Source organism: Prionailurus viverrinus, chromosome B4 (assembly GCF_022837055.1).
Source record: "Prionailurus viverrinus isolate Anna chromosome B4, UM_Priviv_1.0, whole genome shotgun sequence".
Taxonomy (NCBI): Eukaryota; Metazoa; Chordata; class Mammalia; order Carnivora; family Felidae; genus Prionailurus; species Prionailurus viverrinus.
Window position 1 is genome coordinate 110,350,358 of NC_062567.1, and position 25,640 is coordinate 110,375,997.

At 37.5% G+C, this 25,640-nt stretch overlaps 1 protein-coding gene across 3 annotated transcripts in view; it reads right to left on the reverse strand.

Annotated features, from left to right (window-relative positions):
* Positions 1-25,640, reverse strand: part of DCN (decorin) — a 48,888-nt gene that overhangs the window by 8,903 nt on the left and 14,345 nt on the right. For all 3 annotated transcript variants that reach the window (XM_047866871.1, XM_047866870.1, XM_047866869.1), the window contains exons 3-6: positions 13,786-13,898; positions 7,028-7,241; positions 6,148-6,261; positions 1,023-1,116 (exon numbers count right to left, since the gene is read on the reverse strand). In XM_047866871.1, the coding sequence (XP_047722827.1) occupies positions 1,023-1,116; positions 6,148-6,261; positions 7,028-7,241; positions 13,786-13,898 (535 nt within the window). The remainder of the gene's footprint in view (positions 1-1,022; positions 1,117-6,147; positions 6,262-7,027; positions 7,242-13,785; positions 13,899-25,640) is intronic.

Here is a 25,640-nt window from a genome sequence, read left to right on the forward strand (position 1 = left end):
GGACCAAATCAACAAAAAAAGGTCAGTGATGCACAATGCTATTTCAAAATATATTTTCTATATTAGAGGCTGTAATGAAAATGACTTTAGATTTCTTCTCATCTGAGACTTAGGGTAATACACTGTGTTACAGTCACATCCATATGCTCACCGTCAGCTCTCACCACCCACCAGCTCACTGGGGAATATCCACAACAATGGGAAAAGCTGTGTTATATATCATCTTGTCTTAGCTATTTCTCAAGGATAAATGATATACTTTATTTGTCTCCCATAAAATTTATAAAGAAAAAAAGAGAAGTGAGTCAATTTGGCATAACACTACGCTCCTTCGTAAGAACATTCAGCAACACAGTTCAAGAGCACAGTGTTTTTTGAAGATAAAGCAAATAGTTTGCAAGCCTTCTCCTCTTTTTATTACTTAACCAGATTGCAAACGTAAAAAGATTAAAGTTAGGCTAGAAGTCAGGAAAGGAACTAATGATTATCTATCAGGAAAAAAAAAAAGTTAACAAGGCCCAGAAACACACACACACACACACACACACACACACACGACCCAATGACTTTTGTAAGACAACATTAAATGTCCAGAGACATTTTAAACTCTTCAGAGAATAGAGATATGAGAATCTCATCATAATCATCCAGATACAATGGTGTGGGATGCCCAGTATTTCCATGTCCTGGTAGCTTTCATTTTAAGGCATTTTCAAATTCTGAACACTGGGTTATAACGTAATCAACCTTCTGTTGAATTCAATTAAGTTAGAACCTACTGAATAAGCATGTTGATTTAATCAGGTACATTGTACATGAGATATGTCATGGTTATGCTAAGTACGCTATTTCATGGCTTTTTAAAGAAATAATTGAGCATGCTGAGGTCTGAGATTGTTGGGACCAACAGCAAAAAACGTGGTATGGTCAGAAATTGCCCATGGCATTTCTAGTTCTGAGCATGTGGGCACCTATACATCTAGCCATTTTACAGACATAAGGTTATGAAAGAATATTATTACTTAGCCAAATTATTCAGTCCTTTCAGGCTAGCTGCATCAACTTTGGAGATTTTGTTGCCTTCAAGATGTAATTCAGTAAGGGAAGGAGGAAGACCTGGAATACAGAAATACAAAATGTTACATTAGTAGGTAAACGTAATGATGGGATGTAAAGAATTAATGAAGACAAAGGCCACCAATTTTCTAAAAGACAGAGTGTCAAAGGATTTGCTTTACATCATTTTCATTGGTTTTGATTTTTATCTTTTTTCTTCATCCCTTTCATAACAATATACACTTCTAGAAGTAGTACAGGGGCTTTTTCCTTTTCTCGTAGTTTGATTTTAAATAAAAACATGGACTGTGGTTTCTCTCATAGTAGATTTTTGTCTCAGGAATTCTTAGGATACAATTGTAGAACTGAGGTCAAACCCTGAATCTCATTAGTTTCTTACACTTCTGTTAATAAGTTAACACTACCGTGGATACAAGATGACAACTCTTTATTATATGCTTTATTATAGCATTTGAGCTATAATAAAGAGATCATGTATAAGTTAAACCTATAGGCAAATTTAACTAAGTATCTCATTCATGGGCATTATTAATAATTGTCGCTGATACACTGTGCTGGCTTCAGTCTTAATCAGCTTTTCTGCATTAAAAATCAAACACATGGGACGCCTGGGTGGCTCAGTAGGTTTAAGCGTCTGACTTCAGCTCAGGTCATTATCTCACGGTTTCATGGGCTCGAGCCCCACATTGGGCTCTGTGCTGACAGCTCGGAGCCTGGAGCCTGCTTCGGATTCTGTGTTTCCCTCTGTCCCTCCCCCACTCATGCTCTCTCTCTCTCTCTGTCTCTCAAAAATAAAAAAAGAAACAAGAAAAACTTTTAAATAAATCAAATGCAAAAACAAACCCAACATCAAGTTCCTCTGCAACACGGATGTGTCCAAAGAGCTAACGATTACTTGGACCTTTCAAATCAAGACTGTTCCCCTACACAAGAGGAATGTGGAGGCCTATAATCAAGCGACCTGCCATATGTAGAACACCTGGGGAAATAATTTCAGATCCAAAGTATCCACAAAACCTCTGGATAGTGCTTCTTGAAAGGCTAGGACTTCGAAAAATTTAGTAATATTAATATAAAAGTTTAAATATTTTATTTTCATTTCCTCCTGCCATCTGAGGATGCATTATGCTTTTATACAGCTTTTTAAAGGGCATATTGTTCCACTTACAAGAATAGCACCAACCACAAAGAAAAGAGCAAATTGGTTACATGTAGAACTAACATCTGCTTAGCAGAGAGTGTCGGTTATTTGTCCATAAAGAACAAAATTGGAAAACTGCAGGTTATGTTCGGCATGAAATTGTCATTGCGTGTCAGTGAATTCTATCAGTACTGTCTATTTAATGTAAAAGTTTAGTCCATATTTGATTTGACGTTAGTATTAGTTTCTCTATGTTTTGTGTGGGAGCTGCTAAGGAAGGAATTTCTACTCCCTGCAAGTCTGAAATGTGGTCAACACTGATACTGGCACTTTCCCTAACTTAGCTCATTTACTTGTTTCAGTTTACAAACTTTTTTTGTTAATCCCTGTTCATAGACGAAGAAACAGAGACTCAAAGTTACAAATTTGGAGACTATCTAGCTGCTAAGTAGGGAAGGTAAAATGTTCCCAGACAGTCAAAAGGAGTTAAATTGAACTATAGTTGCTCTTAACTGAATGAAATGAAGTTGAGACAGTATGAGAGAAGCAAGAGGGACTTAACTCCCATAAAGCCACTGGTCTGAGGCAAAGGTTAAAAGTTTCCATATACTTAGAGACAAATACCTCCTTCTGGGAAAGCGAACAAATGAGATAATAGTCATTACGAGTAATGGTTGTCTGGGCAAAATTAGAAGTAACAATTTAAAGCCTGCTTGCACAAGTATTTCTATTTTCCAGGGGCCCTAAAAGAATGTCAACCATAGAGAAAGGCATTCTGGGATTGTCTCTTGTCCACTGAAAACTAACGACCGCAGATAATGACCGTGGGATTGAAGAATGCTTCCCAAATCCTAGCCCCTCTCCCCTAGGAAAAATGCCTTTACAAGTCTTGCACAATACCCTTTCAGAGAGCAACAGTTCTCTTTCTTGTCGGCTCCCTTGTACACAAGTTATCTCCAATAAACTCCACCCACACTCTTTCCCTTCAGTTCAGTGTTCATTTCTATGACACTGAGACTCAAGAACCTAGTCTCCGGGGTCCGGTAACAAAATCACAATTGCACAGTTCTTATGACTAAATATCATGCAAACTCTTGGAAGAAGGGATTCTAACCATTCAAGTCTCTTTAGAATACACAAGTGTGGATTTTTAAAATACTCCCATATGTAATTAATGAGTGACTTTATAACGAACCATATTGAATACACATCCTTTCTTCCCTATCACCATGAAAAGATAGTATTAAAATGTAGTGTCTCTAGAACAACAATTATCATCACATCCATAACTCTTACCAAGGTTCTAAGTGTCTTCCCTTTTGCAATGTCAGTTTCCCCAAAGTTAAGGTAGCCAGGAGAAAGTTTGTGGAAGAAAACTTTGCAATAAGATAGAGAGAGGCAAATTTGCAAAGAATACCATTAATCTTTGCCACCGTAGCGTTGAGCTAAGGAACCTATACTCTAGTTACTTTTTTTGTTCCTTTCCCTTTTCATTTTTAAGGTAAATATGAGAGCTTACCTTGGGCCAGATACTATGCATGCACATTCAAGTCTTATTTGTGTCTATCCTCACAAATATACTAGAAGATAGGTGTCACTAATACCTCCATAGATAGTAAAACTGAGGTTTTAGAGATGTGCAATAACTAGCCTAAAGTCACAGAAAGACTAAGTGGCTGAGCCAGACCTCTCACTCGTGTTTTCTAAGTGGAGAAACCATAACTCATCACTTCATTCCACGGCCTTGTGTTTCCATCAGTGATGGTAGACCATTAATGTGGACATTAAGCCTCCCAGAGGCAGCTGATGTTCTGGTGTAAGAATCCAGCCTAAGAAAGGCAGACTCATGTATTTCATCAGCATAAATATGCATAAGAGAGAGGACTTAGGTAAGCAGCAGAATACAGTGGTCATGCACATGGGCTCTGACATCAGCACAGCACAGTCCCAGCTTGGCCACCTCCAAACTCCAAGACCTTGGTCACAATTTACTTCATGTCATTAAGCTTTGGTTTTCCGTATTTATTAAGCAGGCATGATAATATTCCTAGAGAGGAATGGTTTGAGATTCATATAGAAAAATCCACAAAAAGCATTTGGCACAATACCTGCTACTAAATAAGGGCTGAACAAAATTTAGTTACTGTAATTTTTATAGTAAGTGTTTAATAAATAAAAGTAAGCTAGAAATGGTGAGAAGAGAGTACATAGAATAGGGAGAAGATGTGAGGAATATAGATCCCTAAGTGATGAAATGTGTCACTGAAAGATATTTTGGAGGATGCATTAAAAAGGACAGCAAAATCAAAGACTGGTTCCAGTTTTTTTATTTAGCCTTCTATAGCTCTATGGCCTTAGGCAAAATGTATGTGTATATATTCTATACAAAAATATAATTAAATAATTAAAATAGTACTAAAACTGATGTGCCTGGGTGGTTCAGTCTGTTGAGCATCTGACTTCCACTCAGGTCATGATCTCACAGTCATGGGAATGAACCCTGCATCGAGCCCCACATTGAGCGTGAAGCCTGCTTGGGATCCTCTCTGCCCCTCTCCCTCTCTGTCTTACACTCTCACACTCTCTTTCTCAAAGTAAATAAATATTTTTTTTAAAGAATGACACTCGTTACATGCAACAAGTTGGAGGCTCAATATGAAAGTGCTTTATAAACTATAAATGAGCATCTATCATCTATCTATCTATCTATCTATTATCTATCTATCTATCTATCTATAACAGTAGTTGCTGTTATGGGCATAAAAACATCTTCTGTAGCAAAAAGACTATGGAGAGAGCAAGGGGTAGTAAGAAACCATTCTATGGAATATGTACTCACAGGAGCTGACGTTTCTGTGGAAGCACAATAAAAGGTAATTGTTTTCTGTGGGCAAGAACCTACATTTTGTGCCCAGTCCAAGAACAAGATATCTAAGCTGAGAAAGGGCCAGATGGAGGGGAAACTTGGAGAATACAGCTGGGCTTTTGAAAGACTAAAACCCTGGGCCAGGTAAAATGTGAAAATTAGAGGAATTTCTTTATGGTGATTAGATTTCTTTTCTTTATGGCTTATGTGTCTCTCCCAGGTAGCCCTTAGCACAATACCTTAACCCCATGGCTGTGTAGTGATTGCTATTTATTTTCCGGCTTTGCTGTAGGTAATAAGGTCCATGAAGGCAGGCAGTATACCCTATTCACTGTCCTGTCTCCAGTGTTTGGTTCTTTGCCTAAGCAAAATGAGTGTTAAAACATTTTTACAAATAATAAAAGGTAATATTAATCCACTATTTATTTACATGCCTGATATTTTTCGAATTAGTTATTTAATCATTAGACAATCTAATGGAGTTGTATGTTGGTGTTATTACCACTTTACCAATAAAGAAGTTAAGGCATAAATATTGAATAACTTGTCCACGGTCTTAGAGCCAGTTAGGGACAAACAGACCAAATAGACCAAAATCCATATTCTCTACAACACTATTATATAAGACTTATTATATAAGTGGCCACTATGGATCCTCTTATTCAGAGAGTAAGATGGAAAGGAATTCACTAAAAGATTGGAGACTCAAAGTAAAAGTTGGCTCAATTTCTGAGGTGTTCCCATGTATCTTTTTTCCTTTAACACCAGCAAGGGATTCTATTCTTTAAATAACTGTACTTTTTCCCCTGTGCTCTCACAATTCTTTAATATGAAATCATTATGTGTAAGTTATATCTTAGAAGAGACTTTATAGGTCTCGCCATCTCTACAATGAGCCTAAATGGCCCAGGGGTCGTCCAGGCTCAATAGAAACAAGGGTAGACAATTTACTGGAAATAACGTTGGCTGCTTCAGTCACCGTTTAAATTTCCAAAACAATTTTTTTGAATGTTAAAGTTGTTACATTTGGATGTTCAAACTGCTTTGGAGAATTTTCTATCACCTTGCGGGATGGTGGTTATATTGGTGTCGGCAATGCGGATGTAGGACAGCTTCTTCATTCCCTGGAAGGCTCCATTTTCAATTCCCGAGCTCTTCAGCGGGTTGGTGCCCAGTTCTACAAATGCAAAAAGTGCAAAGTTCTTAGAGAACAATATTAGGATATTGCAAATCAGAGTCGTGTCTGTTTCAACAAGGAGTTTAAGAGAAATTTGGGTCAATAACAGCTTGACTGAAAAACAAAACAGAAATTAATGAACACGCTCTTCATAGGGATGGCAAACTAAGGTAAAATTTTCTCTCATTAAAACAAACAAAAACCAAACAATAACAATAAAACACAAAGATTTATGGTAAAAGCAATAGGCTTACCCGGAAATCAACAAACACAAGTGTTTATAAGTCACACTTATGATGGAGCTATTACTTTCCTGAGATGAGTTACAACGCTAAATAATCTGAAACTAGCATTTTGTAAGCCAATTATAAAATCGCCATTTGTTATCACGATTAGAACACATTTGTTAAAACAAATGATTTATGAATGTTCACAATAGAAACAATCCCCACAGTGGAAAGGTATCCCCCACATATCTCTAATTAATTACTACTTAATTCCATCCATTCCATTGCATCTTGGCCATACATGAGGGTGACTTTGGGCCTACAGTTTTCTCCACACTCCCAGATCCTTAAGATTGAGGAACAAAAACATTGTAAGGCACAGATTCAAAATCTCATTTCTGCTGGTCTTGCTACTGTTCCTGGTATAGGCTAAAGACATGCCAGTTCTAGCTAATTTCCCTTCCTGCAGCTAAAGCTTACTTGGAATCTTTTAAGGTGAACCTTCAATCCTGGCCTTAGAGTTATAAGACTATCTGTACCTACGACGATCATCTGGTTCAGGCCATTGAACACAGCTTTTCGCACTTTGGTGATCTCATTCTCATGAGCACGCAGCTCCTGAAGAGTTTTGGGCATTTTTTCTGGCAATTCCTTCAGATGATTCTTGGACAGATAAAGTCGTTCCAATTTCAACAAAGGTGTAAATGCTCCAGGGCTGATTTTGCTAATTTTGTTGTTGACAAGGATCAACGTCTGTAGATAGTGAACAAAAACAACATATATATATAATAGGTGTGTAGTTTATTTATTTCATTCATGAGACTAGCAGAGAAATCTACAAAATTGCAAGAGATCAGAAAAGAATTAACCAAATGTGATTCTTTCATTTCAGAAGTGTAATGAGGATCTGAACATCAGAAATTAAGGTGATGAAATATAGATTATAATACAGATACAGAGACACTTAATTTTTCAACAGTAAATACTCCTAAAGATTGAAATTATGAGAGTAACCCAAAATGCCTGAAAACAAGCCAATGCCACGGGCATCCATCCCCCAGTCAACGTTTTAACCTAAAAATCCATATTCATTGACTGCTGTCACAGATTCCACTACAATAGGATGGCATTGATTTGTCCCGTCATCAGCAATGCAAGACATAAAATTTTCTTGCAGCCTTACAAATTTAGATAAAACTTTTCCCCAAAAGTTTGCCAAATTGGTATATTATGTTGTAGCTCACTGTAATTTCTTTGGATTTCTTGGTCACTTGAAAGGTAAAATCAATTTCCTTTTGTTCGGTATTTTATGGAAAGAAAGATTTGCATGATCACAATACTTCTCATTTATATTACATTTTCATATATTTAATAACTGGTTTATAGAAAATAAAGATATAGTTAACATGAAATGCAGAGCCTTAATACTTTTTATTCTGTTTTTGTCCTTTTTACATGTAAGGTTTTATATAGTCAAGTATGTTAATATTTTTGGTAATTCTTAAATTTTTGTTCCTGCCTTCTCCTAATATAGAAAATTACTTCTCATTCCTTATTGTTACACATATAGCTATTGCTAAACTTAGTTTTGGGCTACTTCTTTCTTTTCCAATGATATGTATATCTATAGAACCATACTTCTTATTATTCCAAGTCTTCTTGTCAACTAATCCTATGGGATTCGGGATAATTTTATCCAGGTCTGAGAAACTTGCTTTTCAGTTGTAGTGCACTTTGTGCATATATGAAAATGCACAGGGACAAAAAATAAAACAATGAGAACTTATACTATCAGAAATGCAGAAATACTTTCTGAAGGTAACAGCTGGTAGGTTAACCCATGTACATCCTCATGTTGTTCCCATTATTCGACTAATTAAACCTATCACAAGTAACAATCTTTTAACTGATCCTAAAAGATGCATGGGTTGGTTAAGACAAAATCCCAGGAAATCCCAAAGCGTATTATAAAAAATTCAAACACTCGCCATGGTTCAAGTCATAGGATATTAATATTTACAAGCAAAATGTCCAGGAAATCAGTAAAAGCAGAGCTAGAAGAGCGGTCTAAGAGGAGCTGCATCATTGAAAGACACCCAACATGGCAGCTGCTTAATTAATTATGAAGAAAGAGGAGAGCATCTATTGCCATCTATGGAAGAAAACTCTGAAAGCTTGGCATCAGTAAATATATTAAACATGGTCTGAAAATCTGCTTATTTTACATTAAATGTCAAAACCTATTATGCAGAATCACCCTGATGATGTATTACCTGTTATTTCAGCCAATAAAATATTACTTTGTTCACTAGGTAATAATTAAATAACACCTCTACCTGTGAGCACGTCATAGTACTATCTGCCTTAAGTTTTAGTGGCAGTAGGACACTTGCCCCAATTATTTCTTCAGTACACTGGGAATAATAATAGCACCTACAGGGGGTTATTGTGAGAGTCAAAGCACAGTGATGCATATGGACTTCTTTGCAAAGCACTTTTCAAATGGCATTGCCGGTTGAATGTTTTAATCCAGTAGAAATCACACCTGCTTTCAAATTAAAATACATTTGAAAAATAAATATAAGCTATGAAAATTTCGGTCATAATGAGGTAAACTTTTAAGAGCTATATGAGCTAGAACTTCACATAAAACAGATCCACAAGCGAAAACAAAGTTATTTGTGTATATACAGTATTGGTAAAGATGGTTGATGTTAGTTCCATGCACGCTGATACCTATTTAAGAAAGCACACTCATAAAATAACAGGCAATGACAAGATTGTAAGATAGGAATAAACTAATTACATTGGCTAACGCCAAAGGCCAGCGAAAGCAGAGAAAGAGTCAAAGGTGAACCTCAGGTAGTCATCAGGAGATCAGCTAATGAAAAGAAGGAACCTCTTCCCATAAACAGCCTGAGATGATCTCTGAAAATGGTTCACCTCTCACTTGATCCAGAAAATCCTACAAAATCATGCAAGTCGAGACAATCAAATCTTTGTGTTCACTTTAAAAACGCACGTGAGATTTCCCAGGACATCAAGGAAAAGCCACCGATTATCTGAAGGATGTCACTTTGCAGAAGCCACATGTGCCATCCTGTCACTACGATCGTGGAGTTGGTAGCTGTGCCCAGGCCAGAGAGTGAAGCTGGACACAGGTGGCTCAGAAAGAGTGCCGAGTTTTTACTGAATATGCTTAAAAAATGCAGAGAGTAGAGCTGAACTTAAGGGTTTAGATGTAGATTCTCTGGTCATTGAGCACATCCAAGTGAACAAAGCCAAGATGCAGAAGTTAAACTTACAGGGCTTATGGTTGGATTAACCCCTACCTGAGATAATCCTTACTGTAAAAGAGCAGATTCCTCTTAAATCAGAAGAGGAGGATGCACAGAACAAAAAGATATCACAGAAGAAACTGAAGAAACAAAAACTTATGGCCCGGAGTCAATTCTGCATAAGATAAATGCAAACAAGAGTGAAAACAGAAAGAAAAGAAAAAGAAGAAAGAAAGAAAGAAAGAAAGAAAGAAAGAAAGAAAGAAAGAAGAAAGAAAAAAAAAGAAAGAAAGAAAAAAAGAAAGAAAAAAGAGAAAAGAGAGAGAAAGAAAAGTAGAATCGACACATCAAGACTTTGCTAAGAGGTGAGAGAAGTCAGAGGAGAAGAGAACTTGCTGCTTGCGGGCAGGAAACGACTTGAGCATCACATAAACTAAAATCGAAGCACAGCCTCAAAAATCAGCACAACCTACTTCCTTTCCTTGGTAACTAAATAAAAAGGGATCTAGCCTGGGAGGTATGGGAGAGGTGATGAAAAGATAACAGGCAATGGAAATGGAGTGGAAGAAAGAATAAAAGCATTTTCACCACCTTCATCCAAGAAGGTGATCGAAAGTTACAAACTTCCAGTTAAATGAGGGCTGGGATGTAAGGTACAACATTACGACTGCAGCCAACACTGGGGTATGGTATATTTGAAGGGTGCTAAGACAGTAAGTCTTAAAAGGTCTCCTCGCAAGGTCACAAGAAAAAATACATTTTTTTTCTTTTCACACACACACACACACACACATATATATATATATTGTCCAAGATGAAGGATATTAACTAAACTTATTGTGGTGATCACTTTGCAATATATGAAGTCATTATGCTGTATACCTTAAACTTATACAGTGCTGTGTGTCAATTATATTTCAACACAATTGAAACAAAAAAATGTTAAAGCCTGACTTCGTATTATTTCCCCAAAACCACTAATGCAGGTTTACTCTGTACCAGGTATCGTTTTAAGGGACTGTATGGTTACTATCATATTTATAGGCAATAAATGTACAGAGTCAATTCAGAATGCTCTCAAGTTTAGATCTCAAGATTTGGCTCTTGTTTGCTGTGTGACTAGGAACAAGTAACTGAATAAGTAACCTCTCTGTGCCTGAGTGTCCTCATCTGTATAAGGGAGTTATCAAGAGTGTCTACCTCATAAGAAGAGTTGTAAGAATTACATAAGTGACTGTATATAGGTATTAAGCCTAGTATGTAGTAATTGATACACAAATGTTCGTTATTATGAAACTTTTGACAATTTTTTTTATTTTTAATTAAAAAGAACTTCCTTACTAGATTTATTAAGCATTTATTCAAAGGAAATATATTAAAAGTTGGCATTGTAATACTTAATTTTCCATTATTTCACAGAATAATTATGTTTTTTCTATTACATAGAAAAGTATTATATTACATTTCTGTAAGTATAAAACTACTCTTGCACAGCATATACTACTCATTATGAGACACAGAGTTTAAATTGATCAAATTATTGAGAAAAAAGGAAGCTTTCTGTTAAATCCTTTCTATTTTAATCTTTGCTAAATTTTCATTTCTCTTCTTCCTTCTCATTCAAGCGTGCCTTTCCTGGCTGAAATTATAACGTTTATTTGCAAAATAACAAGTTTAGAAATGATCATGAATGAAAGAGTAAGAGAAAAATAGCCGGTTAACATTCCCTGAACAGTTGGAAGCTCTAATAAACTCTTCCTCTCTTCAATGTATACTTTGAAGTAGAAGGAAAGAGATTCCAAGATAGTAGTTGTCTAAAACATACTGAGAAGGAGACATGGAAAAGAAAGAACATCTTATTACAAATGCCAGATTTAAAGAGAGTGTCACAGAAACTAGATATCTCTTATTTAAGGCTATAAGGAGGTCAAACAAATTATTCAGATTATACTTAAACATACAGTAATTTGAGATTAGAGTAAGAGAATTCTCCTTCCTTAAAAAAGTCCCTTTAGGGTGAAGTTATAAAAATAAAATGACGCCTTTAAATTTTAGCTCATTGGAAATAACATTAAATTTTTCTTAATCTTCTAACATATTCAGTGACAGTTTGAAGAGTCATTGGCAAACTGTGTTGGTATCACCATCAGCTCACTCCGAGTGAAAACATACCATGAAGGCAGAGAAAACGTGAGTTGGGGCTCAGGTCCGTATCTTATCAGTAGAAATGGATCCCATTGCTTCAAGATTTCAGATCTCTAGCTCATGCCTTATCTTCACTCTTTGCAGCCTGTATCTTTCCCTCCAGCCAACTCCTGTATCTGCTTATTTTATTTGCCTTGCCTGTCCTTTCACACAGAAAACCCTCTTTTCTTCTCTTCCTTTCAAAATTCTGCTAACCCTCTAGATCCTTTGTCCAATATTCTCTCAAATACTAACTGGTAACCTGATGTAGGATATGTCTGATTTGACTCTTAGTACCCATAACATTATCTCTACATCTCATAACTATGCAATTCTCTCCCTTTTTTTTCTGAAAATTCTAATGCTTTACATTGTATTTTTAATGTTAAGCAAAACTCTGCTCCCCTGAAATTTCCACTCAGTTGCCAATAGGACAATTCTGTCACTTTGTAGTTGAAGTAAGTAAGTTCAATTTCTCTTCTCCAATATGGCCCTTCATATATGTCACTCGTGACCTTTTTTCATTCAATTTAGATATCCACATCTCTGTCAACTGTGCCTATAAGAGATGATTTCCAGATTCTTTATCCCCATGATGATCATTCTGAAGATACTTAAAGGTTAATGCCCTTCTAAAAATGTCTTGCCCAGGACCAGACTCAATACTTCAAGAGGGGCCTACAGTGAGGTGTTTGGCATTTATTATGGACATTGAAACCCAGCTTCTTTATAATAAACATGCAATGATATTCTGAGGGGAGACTACATTCTACTCATCCCACAGGTAGAGAGCTGGACTAAAAATACAGTTCATAGGGATTCTGATGACCTACCTGAAAAGGCAATGCACTTTCTCTTACAGAAGGCTGCCTTAGCAATACTTAACCCTATTGATTGGGTTGGTCATTCTCCATTTATAACGTACTTTCTCCCAACTACAGTTATACTCATTCTTTGTTCTTTGTGACCTTCCTCTATGTCCTGGGAAGTGAACTTGGAAACTGCCTAACCCAGATGACCCTAACCTCTGACCTCTCATTAGGTTCATCCATAGGAGACACTGACAGGAAATCAGGAGGTGGGAATACAGTTCCCCACTTCTCTCAAGGTGGGCTTGCGTACTTCATAACACTTTGTTGGCTCCTATATCCCTTTGTAAATAGTCCCTTCAGTAAAGCCTTCTCTGTGAACCCTTTTGAGAGTGCCATTAATTTTCTGCTGGAATCCTATCCGGTACACTGGATGTGTGACACTATAATAATGACAATAAAAGCACAGATACAGATAAGAATGAAGCATGCATACTCCTGCATACAAAGCAAGATCTAGATATATAGATATAGATGTTTGGAGATAGAATTATATTTACTAAGTAAAACATGGATGTTTATCCCTTTTTCTATTGGTGCCAATCTTTGAGCCTTTAAAACACTTGCACCTCTTAGAAAATGAATGAAAGAAAACAAAAAGAAATAAATGAATGCTAAGATCAGTAGTCCATTTTGTTCGCCTAATGAAGTACTATCTAACTGGGGAGATAAAGACTTTTATTCATGAAACATAAGAGAAGATTAAGATATATATTTTTAGGAAGCAAATACTAAAGATATATGGGGTATATGCAAGAAAACGGGCTGACTTTTAGGGGTTAATGAATACGATGCTTTGCTCCCCTATCGCTCCCTAAACAGAGAATTTAATCAACACTTATGTGTTGATTTATTACCATATAGTACTCCAGGCCTTACCTGAGTTTTGTTTTGAAAAATCTCCCGAGTCAGATCTTGTTACAACTCACAAACCAACCAACAAACAAATACACAAAGAGTCCTTACATGAAGGTTCTTCAGGTTCTTGAAGTCTCCATCTTTGATTTCGGTTATTTTGTTGTTTTGCAAGTCCAGCAGCGTAGTGTCAGGAGGGAGCTCTTTTGGCACTTTTTCCAAACCTTGCGTGAGAGTAAAAGTGGTGTATAGTCAGTAAAAGGGGCACATGACTACACAATCACGAAGGATGTGTTTGCAAAGAAATCAGTGTTACAATGAAAATTTTACCAGTACCATAATTTTCTTCTTCTAGGAATTATACCGATTGTAGTTTAAAATATCTGCTTTATTTTTCCCAAAGAAGTCAAAGGATGTATACAAAGGATACATATATATAAAGGTTACATATATGTATATTCAAGTATAAATAAACACATCATCTTCCCCATGTAATTACTTTTCTGAATAAAAGTAAAATTTATATTTTTTAAGCGAGTGGCTCAAATTTCTCAGTGCACATTGTTTTACCTCACTGTTCTTATTTTAACAATCAATTCCTTTGATAAATGTTAAGTGCAAGCGACCTCTAAATCTATACTTTCTACATAAATATACCATGAGTAGGGGCACCTGGGTGGCGCAGTCGGTTAAGCGTCCGACTTCAGCCAGGTCACGATCTCGCGGTCCGTGAGTTCGAGCCCCGCATCAGGCTCTGGGCTGATGGCTCAGAGCCTGGAGCCTGTTTCCGATTCTGTGTCTCCCTCTCTCTCTGCCCCTCCCCCGTTCATGCTCTGTCTCTCTCTGTCCCAAAAATAAATAAACGTTGAAAAAAAAATATGTTTAAAAAAATATATATACCATGAGTAGAGAAGAGCTTCAGCCAAATCATCAAAGATTCTTTAGACCTAACATGACATTGCCACAGATCTACATTTAAAATGCCTCTCTTGGGGCGTCTGGTGGCTCAGTTGGTTAAGCGTCAATCTCGCATGGTTTGGGAGTTTGAGCCCTGCATCAGGCTCTGTGCTGACAGCTCAGAGCCTAGAGCATGCTTTGAATTCTGTGTCTCCCTCTCTCTCTGCTCCTCCCCCGCTCACACTCTGTCTCTCTCTGTGTGTCTCAAAAATAATTAAGATTAAAAAAATTAAAATGCCTCTCTCTCTTCCATTGGCTTTGTTTCATATTGGTGTAGGTCGTTAAGCAAAAATTTGATATTCTATTGACTCAAATTCATGTGATCATTTCTATATTTTAGGTTGTATCACATAAATCAGAAAAGTTGTTTAACCTCTCCATCATATCTGAAACTTGAATTCTTTCATTCATTCAACAAAGCTTTACGGAATACTTCCTAGACACCATCAATTTATTAGGCCCGGGGGACACAGCAGGAACAAGACAGAAATTGTCCACATCCCCACAGAACATATAATTCAATGTTTTCAATTACAAAGAAAATTTCTACAGGGACTACAACTGCTATGTTGCAAAGGTATCTTTCCAATTTTGAATTTTACGGAAGTACAGACCGTGGAATTACCATTGCAGTCATAGTGCTATATTCGTGTCTTCCATGAAAATTGCAGAGAATATTCCTGAAATCACCTACCTTCTAAGTTCTCTGCAAATAATTTTTTACTTACATTGTCACATTATCAGAGATCAACTATCATTATAAATTTAAATAGCGAAATGCAGGCGATGCTAAACATGTATAAATATATTCCAAGAACTCACTACAGAAACAGTTCACAGAGAAGTAACAAGAGTGAAGTGTTTTCAGCGATGAACAGCTATCTTGTAGGAGGATATTTAACTGCTCTATGCAGTCATGATTGCTGCCATTTTCAGAAATGTCAGATTGATAATTTCATGCAATTAGGAGTGGTAGGCTTCTGCCAAATCATTGATAATTAGTGTTCTCCAACCAAGAAAAGACACATTTCCTTTCCTTTGGAAAAAAGTTCCCATCTACATTTCATTATTAGTCTGTGGGCTTCTCTGTCAAAGTTTTAATCTCCACTTATGCTTACGTTTATATATTATTGAACTTAAATCCTAGTGACTCTCTTAACATTTGTTTAATGCCAAAGTGCAGATAAATGTCAGATGTGGAGAGGAAAAAAATGATATATCTACTTGGCTAACAATTTTGATTATTTTGTCCTGGAATTTTAGGAACTGCTTGAGGTGAATTATATACGTCATTTTTCTGAAGATTTAATGTCAAAAAATCTTCAGGCTTGTGATTTTTGCATTTTAGTGCTTAGAAAGTCATTTTCTCGATTAAAATCATAACTCTACCATCTACTCTGAGCTACTAGTAAATTTATATCTATTTGGAGGATTTTATAGATCAGTATTTTTATTAAAGCTTTCTACTGATGTCGCTTTATACTTTATAAAAACTGAAAATATGTTATCTTATTTAACTTACATCAATCTGGCAAGATAGGTAAGGCTGTAGGGTGATTTTACTTTTCCAGATGATTTTTAGAAAAGGCTTCATGCCGTGAACAACTCACATAAGAGGGTCAAAGTGCAGACTAGAACACAATTTTCCTGTATCCCCAACAAGAGCTATTTTTAAAAAAAAAATTTTTTTTAATGTTTATTTAGTTTTGAAAGGAAGAGAAAGAGACAGGGGAGGGGCAGAGAGAGAGGGAGCTGTCAGCCCAGAGACTGACATGGGGCTCAAACCCATGAACCGGGGATCATGACCTGAGCTGAAGTCTGATGCTCAACAGACTGAGCCACGCAGGCACCCCAGAACTATTCTGATGTCAGATGCAATCACATGTTGTACATTTAAGGTCTAGACAGGGCACTGAACTTGCTCAACAACTAAAGGCAGAGTACAATGGGGACATTATCCCAGTTATGATTTCTTAAAATGTCACAAAGGAAAGGACCATTAAGTAACAGCTTGTCTATGATTCCCAAATGCTGATCAGAGAGACACTACAATGAGATTCCTACCAGTCTACATCAAACAAAATTCGACAAAAATAAGTGCAACTGAGTTTGTTTTTAATGTAAATTACACACCCACACCCACATATACACAAACACACACACACACATTTCTGAGACTAGCATCTGCCTCCATTTCAAATATACCTTCTTAAAAAAATAATTCTGATAGCAGATGGCAGGTTGTTGTTACTTCGTTGAATTTGGTTTTGATCTTACAAGAAATTAACTTGTTCAACATTCAAAACTTGACTTGTCCCAGAAATTAGGAAACTTCTAATATAGACCGAGGCTCTCTTTTATAGGTAATTTAAATTTAATGGAGTTATATGGCTTGTCTAAGGCATCTCATGTTTAACCTAAACCAAGAACAAGGTGACATGAGTCCTCACTTTAGATCTACCTGACGTGCCATAGATGTATGTAAAAACGGTACATGTTTTTTTAAAAGATGCTGATCTTTTAATCATACTTAAACATACTTAAACATACTTCCTTAAACATACTGTGCTGATTCTTAAATACTTGTTTTTATTTACAATTTATGTTTTATGGAATATTCCACCCACTCAAGTCCTTCTAGCTTCATTCTAATAACCCCTTAAAGTGTGCCCTTCACCCCCTCCTCTATAATATTCATCCTAACCACACCAGATAACAGTGACCCCTCTGCCACAAAGTCCTTATGTATAATCTTATGAGGTATTGTCCTGCACTTTAGTTTTCTTTCTTTTCTGTAAATTCTGGGCAAGCAGGAACAAATGACTATATTTCATGAGAGCTGTGGTCTTACTGCTTTACACATGAAGGTAACTTGTTGATTGATTAGTTGGAAAATCATTATCTGTCCTGCTGTCCTTGGTGAAATGCTCATGGTCATGACTTCAAGATCTTTTCTGCTATGTTTTGTTAACAATCATCTCTTTGCATCCTGCTTTCATAACGGTTCTTACTTTTCCTCGGAAGTACTAGAATACAACTGGCTATAATAATCAGAATTTTCTTTCTGATTCTTGGTTTAGCTAGAAACATTTTAGTAATGAACACTACCATCAAATATGCTGTCCCCATTATCTGCACCTGAAAACTGCTCTCAATTTCTTCTGTGTCTATGACATATTTGTGAGGAACCTTTGTTCACATATGTCTGAAGTATACCACCTTTTCTGTCCCACGTGGTAACTGATACAATGGTAACAGTTTCTTTGTATGACATATATTTCTCAAGGGAAGAGATCAATTGTAAACCCTTGGATGGAGGAACAGACCCTCACTTATATATAAGTATTATCAAAAACAATCAAGCAAATAATGAATACTGAATCTGATTAAGCCTGTAGATGTAACTCCCAATTTACAAGAGATACAGAAGTCAAAGGTATACGCTTAAGTCTATTAAAGAAATGGATTCAACAATGTCAATTAAAAAATGGGCAGAAGACACGAACAGACATTTCTCCAAAGAAAGCATACAGATGGCCAGCAGATACATGAAAAGAAGCTCAACATCACCCATTATCAAAGAAATACAGATCAAAACTCCGATGAGATATCACCTCACACCTGTTACAATGGCTAACATCCATAACACAAGAAACAACCAGCATTGGTGAGAATGTGAAGAAAAAGGAACCCTCAAGCACTGTTCGTGGGAATGCAAACTGGTACAGCCAGTGTGGAAGACAGTATGGAGGTTCCTTAAAACATTAAAAATGGAACTACCTTAGGATCCAGCAGTCACACTACTGGGTAATTACCCAAAGAATACAAGAACACTAATTCAAGGGAAGCATGCACTCCTGGGTTTATAGCAACATTATTTACAATGGCCAAGATATGGAAGGGGCCCAAGTGTCCAGTGATTAATGAATAAAAAAGATGTGGTGTATACACACACACACACACACACACACACACACATACACACACACAAAGGAATATTATCCAGCCATAAGAAGGAATTAAATCTTGTCATTTGACATGGCATGGATGGATCTAGAGAGTATATTGCTACATAAAATAATTCAGTCGGAGAAAAACAAATACTATATGATTTCACTCATATGTGGAATTTAAGAAACAAATAAGCAAAAGGGAACAAAAATGAGAGAGAGAGAGAGAGAGAGAGAGAGAGAAATAAATTCTTAATTACAGAAAACATACTGATGGTTACCAGAGGGGAGGGGAGTGGGGGATGGGTTAAATAAGAGATGGAGATTAAGAAGTGCAGTTGTCATGGGGCGCCTGGGTGGCGCAGTCGGTTAAGCGTCCGACTTCAGCCAGGTCATGATCTCGCGGTCCGTGAGGTCGAGCCCCGCGTCAGGCTCTGGGCTGATGGCTCGGAGTCTGGAGCCTGTTTCTGATTCTGTGTCTCCCTCTCTCTCTGCCCCTCCCCCGTTCATGCTCTGTCTCTCTCTGTCCCAAAAATAAATAAACGTTGAAAAAAAAAATTTAAAAAAAAAAAAAAAAAAAAAGAAGTGCAGTTGTCTTGATGAGCACAGGGTGATGTGTGGAACTGTTGAATTCCTACATTGTACACCTGAAATTAATATAACATTGTATGTTAACTCACTAGAATCAAAATAAAAACGTAAACAAAAATAAAGAAATGGATTCAACAAAATCCCTATTTCCTCAACAGATAAACCACAGGGCAAGTAAAGAAAGGCTTGTTTTTCAATCATTTATAGTTTACAAGACTTTAAAGCTATTTATTTTTTAAATTTTTTTCAACGTTTATTTATTTTTGAGACAGAGAGAGACAGAGCATGAACGGGGTAGGGGCAGAGAGAGAGGGAGACACAGAATCAGAAGCAGGCTCCAGGCTCTGAGTCATCAGCCCAGAGCCCGACGCAGGGCTCAAACTCACAGACCGCGATATCGTGACCTGAGCTGAAGTCTGACGCTTAACCGACTGAGCCACCCAGGCGCCCCAGAAAACTATTTAAATAATTGCAGTGTATGTACTTCATTTGGACCCTAATTCACACAAACTGTAAAATTAAACATTTGTAATATTTATGCGATGGTTGAAAATGTGTACACTGAATGAATCTCAGATGATATTAAGAAATGATCTTAAATTTTAGATGTGATCTGGTTGTCGTGATTGTATGAATTAAGAGCTCTAATCTTTCAGAGAAACATACTGATACATTGTTGGATAAAATGATAGGACAACTGAAATTTGCTTTAAAATAACATGGAAGGGGGCGCCTGGGTGGCGCAGTCGGTTAAGCGTCCGACTTCAGCCAGGTCACGATCTCGCGGTCCGTGAGTTCAAGCCCCGCGTCAGGCTCTGGGCTGATGGCTCAGAGCCTGGAGACTGTTTCCAATTCTGTGTCTCCCTCTCTCTCTGCCCCTCCCCCATTCATGCTCTGTCTCTCTCTGACCCAAAAATAAATAAACGTTGAAAAAAAAAATAACATGGAAGGCAGAGGCGCCTGGGTGGCTCAGTCAGTTAAGCATCCAACTTCAGCTCAGGTCATGATCTCCCAGTCAGTGGGTTCGAGCCCTGCATTGGGCTCCATGCTGACTGCTCAGAGCCTGCAGCCTGATTCAGATTCTGTGTCTCCCTCTCTCTGTGTTCCTCCCCAGCTCACACTCTGTCTCTCTCTGTCTCAAAAATGAATAAATTTTAAAAAATTAAAAATTTAAAAATTAAAGAAAATAATATGGAAGGGGGAAGGTGGGTGGAGATATGTAGAAAAATACAGGCATTAGTTGACAGTTGTTGAAGCTTGGTGATGAATGTACAAGATTTCTTATTTTGCAGATTTTGTATATTTAAAAATCTTCCTATAACCTTTTAAATAAGGCTGTTATTTGAATTTTAATCCTGGTTCCTCTTTTTTGATCCTTAACATCCTTGGGTAAGTTGCTTAAGCTGTCTATGCCTCAGTTTTCTTGCAGCTTTCAAAGAAGTTATGTGAGGATTCACTAAATTGTCCTACAACATAATTTCTTACCATCTTGCAGAGCAGGGCCTCAATTACTGGTACCTACAAGTATTTTCAATAAGGAGACAAAAGGGTGCCGCTCCGATTATCTTGCTGATTATTAGTCTGTAAATCTGTGGCAAAGTGACTGTTTTTCAGGGGTTTTTCCCTGTAATCAATACAATGATAACACGTATTATCCTGGAAGCTGACATCCGCTCTGCCTATGTGTCACACACACATTTTTCATTTATAGTTCTTACTCCTGGGTTGGCTCTTCTTACCAAACCCCGTGTGGTCTTGTTGCATTCATCCTTGCTCCCGTGACGTTCAAAGTCTCTAAAGACGTTCACGGTCTTTGATGCTCAAGGTCTCTAGAGAGCTTGTCTACAAAGCTCTGCCTTTTGCTGGTATCTCCTCATTTCAGGAAGCACATGTTCTCCAACAACTAACTCGGCCTCCCCAAAGCTGTTGCTGGTCCATTTAACTATATTTTAATAGTGGCAAATGCTACACTCCTTTGGCAAATTCGGAAAATTTCAGTCATTTTTGCATTGGGCTATTTGTTTTGGTCAACACTATCATCTTTAGAGTCAGAGCGACTTCGTCTTAACATCAACTCAGACGCCAACCAGAGATAACTGGGACCTTTAACTCATTATATTCACGTATATAACGCTTCTACTTCTTGATCTTAAAACGCTGAGCATGAAGTAGACTAGGGTGGAAATCCTAAAGTTAAAGATTACTTTGAGGTGATTAAAAAACTTTATTTTAGTTAAAAATTGTTTACTTGAACTAAAACTAATCTTCAGATAGCATACAAGCAGACAGTTGTTCAATCTTAAGTATATTTTTATCTCAAGCTTTTAAATTAAAAAAACCCCTCAAATTCTGTCTTTATATATGATTTTATTGGGGCACCTGGGTGGCGCAGTCGGTTGAGCATCCGACTTCAGCCAGGTCACGATCTCGCGGTCCGTGAGTTCGAGCCCCGCGTCAGGCTCTGGGCAGATGGCTCGGAGCCTGGAGCCTGTTTCCGATTCTGTGTCTCCCTCTCTCTCTGCCCCTCCCCCGTTCATGCTCTGTCTCTCTCTGTCCCAAAAATAAATAAACGTTTATATATGATTTTATTAACCGTCTATGATTTTAACTAAACCATTCCTACTGATACTGATGAATTTTATATTAATTCCTAAAACTATATGGAAAGTAAGATGTTAAGCATTTTATTTTATTTTATTTTATTTTATTTTATTCTCATATGAAATTTATTGTCAAATTGGTTTCCATACAACACCCAGGGCTCATCCCAACAGGTGCCCTCCTCAATGCCCATCACCCCACACCCCCTCAGTCAACCCTCAGTTTGTTCTCAGTTTTTAAGAGTCTCTTATGTTTTGGCTCCCTCCCTCTCTAACCTTTTAGGCATTTTAAATGAAATACCAATTTTCAAGGTAAAACTTGCTTCAAAAAAGATATTCTACAGGGGTGCTGAGGGGTTCAGTTAAGCACCCGACTCCTGTTTTGGCTCAGGTCATGATCTCACAGTTCGAGGGATCAAGCCCCATGTTGGGCGCTGTTTTGACAGCGTGGAGTCTGGTTGGGATTCTCTCTCTCTCTCTCTCTCTCTCTCTCTGCCCCCCCCACTTTCTCTGTCTCTCTAAAAAATGAATAAATAAGCATTTTATTAAAAACGATACTTCTACGATGGAAAAAAAAAACTATGAAGATATGATTCAATGCCTTTCTTAAACTCAAGTAGAAAGTTTCAGTAACTATGAAGTAAACTTGTCAATTAATTTTCATTATCATTGACTTGACCTCTTATGTAGTTAAATAATGACCTTCACAGGGACATGTAATATCTGTGGACTTTCCACATAGAATACATAACTTATGCCTATGTTTCTCATTAGAAACATATATAAATCCAAGTGAGCTTGTAGAAGGTCATAGTTTCCAAAGATGACATTAATTCTTTCTCCCATCTCATATGCTCTTATTCAATAACAATAAAAAGATGAAGTCAAATCCCCCTCCTTTCGAACCTGGGCTGGCCTTACAATGTCTCTATGACCTAATGGAATGGGCCAGAGGAGACATGGCGTGACTTTTGAGGCCAGGTCAAAAAAGGTTGTACAGCTGCTACCCAGTTCTTCTGGGAAGCTTGCTCTGGGAGCAGCCAGGGGCCATGTAAAAAGCCTGTCTAAGCTGAGACCACCCTGCTGCAGGGGCCATCTGAAGCACTCCAGATGACAGAACAGCTGGGCTCATAGGCAATAGCAGCAACAACTGCCAGTTATGAGTGAGCTGTTTTGGGTGTGCTAGACTCCCCATGGCCCCGGCCCCAGCCAACACCTGACTGAAATGCAGGAGAGACCCCAAGTCAAATCTCCTGTCCTTAAATAATGAGCAAAGCAAAATTATCTTTTTACGTGGTCAAGTTTTGAGATAGTGTTTATTCAGTAATAGTAACAGGGACAGAGTGATTCTCTCCATTCAATTATTTTTCTTTTTTTTTTTTTTTTTTTTAATTTTTTTTTTTCAACGTTTATTTATTTTTGTGACAGAGAGAGACAGAGCATGAACGGGCAAGGGGCAGAGAGAGAGGGAGACACAGAATCGGAAACAGGCTCCAGGCTCTGAGCCATCAGCCCAGAGCCCGACGCGGGGCTCGAACTCACGGACCGCGAGATCATGACCTGGCTGAAGTCGGACGCTTAACCGACTGCGCCACCCAGGCGCCCCTCAATTATTTTTCAATAAGCTTCCTTTAATGTGATTCTAAATTTTCCATTGAAATGCAATTGTTTCTAAGGCTAGTCTGAATTATTTATTTGTTCTCCCAAATTCTGTAAAAGGAACTTTATCTTCGTTAAAATAGGGCTATTTGTTAAAGTAAATAAGATTCTACTTAAGATATTACCAGAAAATCATTTCTGAAATGAAGGCTAATGACAAATTGTACTTTTTTTTTTCTAGTTGCCCCAGTGATGAATAGCATGGTTCTCTTAGCAAATGTCAGCAATCTGGTAAACTGCACGTTGGACAAAGGCCAGGTTGCCCTAAGACATCATGCTTTCCCCCCCTCCCCTGTTCTGTGGCAGGGGTCCAAACTCCACAATTTATTCTTGTTGACTGCCAACAATATTTTTTAATAATGCTGTCTTCAATTTAATAATGAAGACAATAGTGATACACTTCAGTTTTTGGCACATGACAGATACAACAGGTTGGAGTCTCAGTTCCACCAAAAACCTTTCTGTTCAAGGCATATATGTTTCCTGATTCCCCTCTTAAAAACAGCAATTTGATTGTGATGGCAGTTGCATTGGGTTTCAGAAATAGGAGATTCCCCCTTTAATTTGATTCTCTTTTCAAATAAACTCAAGGAAGGTTTAAGCTTCCTGATTCTATGGCCATCCTCAAACAAACAAACAAACAAACAAACAAAACAACAACCAAAAAACAAAAATGCTGAGCCCCACAGCTCCAGGACCCCTAGTCAGCCATGTTTTCTCCTTTCTCCAGCTTGATAGAATCAAGAATATTGTAGAATTATGCACTCATCCAAGCACTAGCGTCATGCATATATTCACTTATTCATTCGTCAGGCAATTATTGATGTTTGAGAGCCTAATAAGTATAAGGCATTTTGTTGAGTACAGGGTATACAAAGTAAGTTATCAGTATACTTTCCTTAGGGTATTGGAAGGAAATGTTTCAGTAAATAAATAAAATATACTGAATAACTACTATATATATGTTATATATATAATATATATATATATAAATATATAAGAATAATCAAGGAAAATGTAGATTATAGTGAAAGCACAGAAGTAGACAAGCTACAGGAAAGCAATCCGCCAACTAAGTCAAGGATTAATTGAACCTTGAGTGTTATAGTGTAGTTGCTTCAGGGCTTTCTCCTTTTATTGAGACTGGAATGAAAAGTGGATTAATTCTCCTTTATCCTTATTTTCAAGGAAATATATAATCTCTTTGCTATTCTCTGAAGGAGAAAAGTTAAGATTAGAGGGTCCCCTGCATTTCTTTTGCTCAGGGAGTTAATATTCCGGTAACCTATTCTCAGCCTGTCCTCTGGAGCCAGGATGATCTTGCAGAGGAGAACACATCACAGCTGCAGTCTGACCAAATGCCTTGATCTCACACAGCTGCCTCTCTCTCCCTCCTGGGACTGAGAATGAAACCAGGGATGTGTCAGTTCTCAGTCAGCTCAAGAAGACAGATGTTTCCTGTGGCTTTCTCGGACTCCTTTCTTCCTCCTCCCCATCTTTGACCCCTGATGTCAGGAACCTCGGCCATCCGAGTCGCATGAGAATTCCTCTTGCTGCATCTAAAGATCTGCCATACTCCACCCTACCCAATAATAATTTAGGCAACCCATTGGGCATGCTCGGTGCACAGCCTCCTTCCCGCACCATGTCTTAGACATACGCTTTGGCTGCATCTGAAACTCCCAGTGAGGGTCACCCATGTCCCTGCTGCTGCAACAAAAACTATAAAAGCAACTGAACTTCCAGCATTCTCTCTGCCCCTCTACAAAACAGCCCTAACTTATTCTTCCGAGTTGATTTCACAGAGTAAGTGTAATGGTTCCTTTACCTCATGGATAAAAATTGCTTCTGGAAAACCAGTTTCCCCAGACAAGAAACAAGATATGGCATATATGTCTCAAGTGGTGGCCACTAACAAAATTTTCACCAGTTGAAGCAAAATGATTAAAAAGAAGAAAAGTAACTCTATGCAACTTGAAGGCTTGTATTTTTTTTTTTTTGCTAAGATTTGTTTTAAACTAAAATATCCTTTGCCATATGAAGTACATTTTAGGAACCAGTAACTATTTGTACTGCTTTTACAGGGAAAAATAAAATGTTACATCTTCTGACATCATCTCTAGAGAGCTAACTAGGTGGGTTGTGAATCATTTATGATTATAAAATAGCCAAATGTTTCATTGTTCTCCACTTAACCAAACCCCTTTTA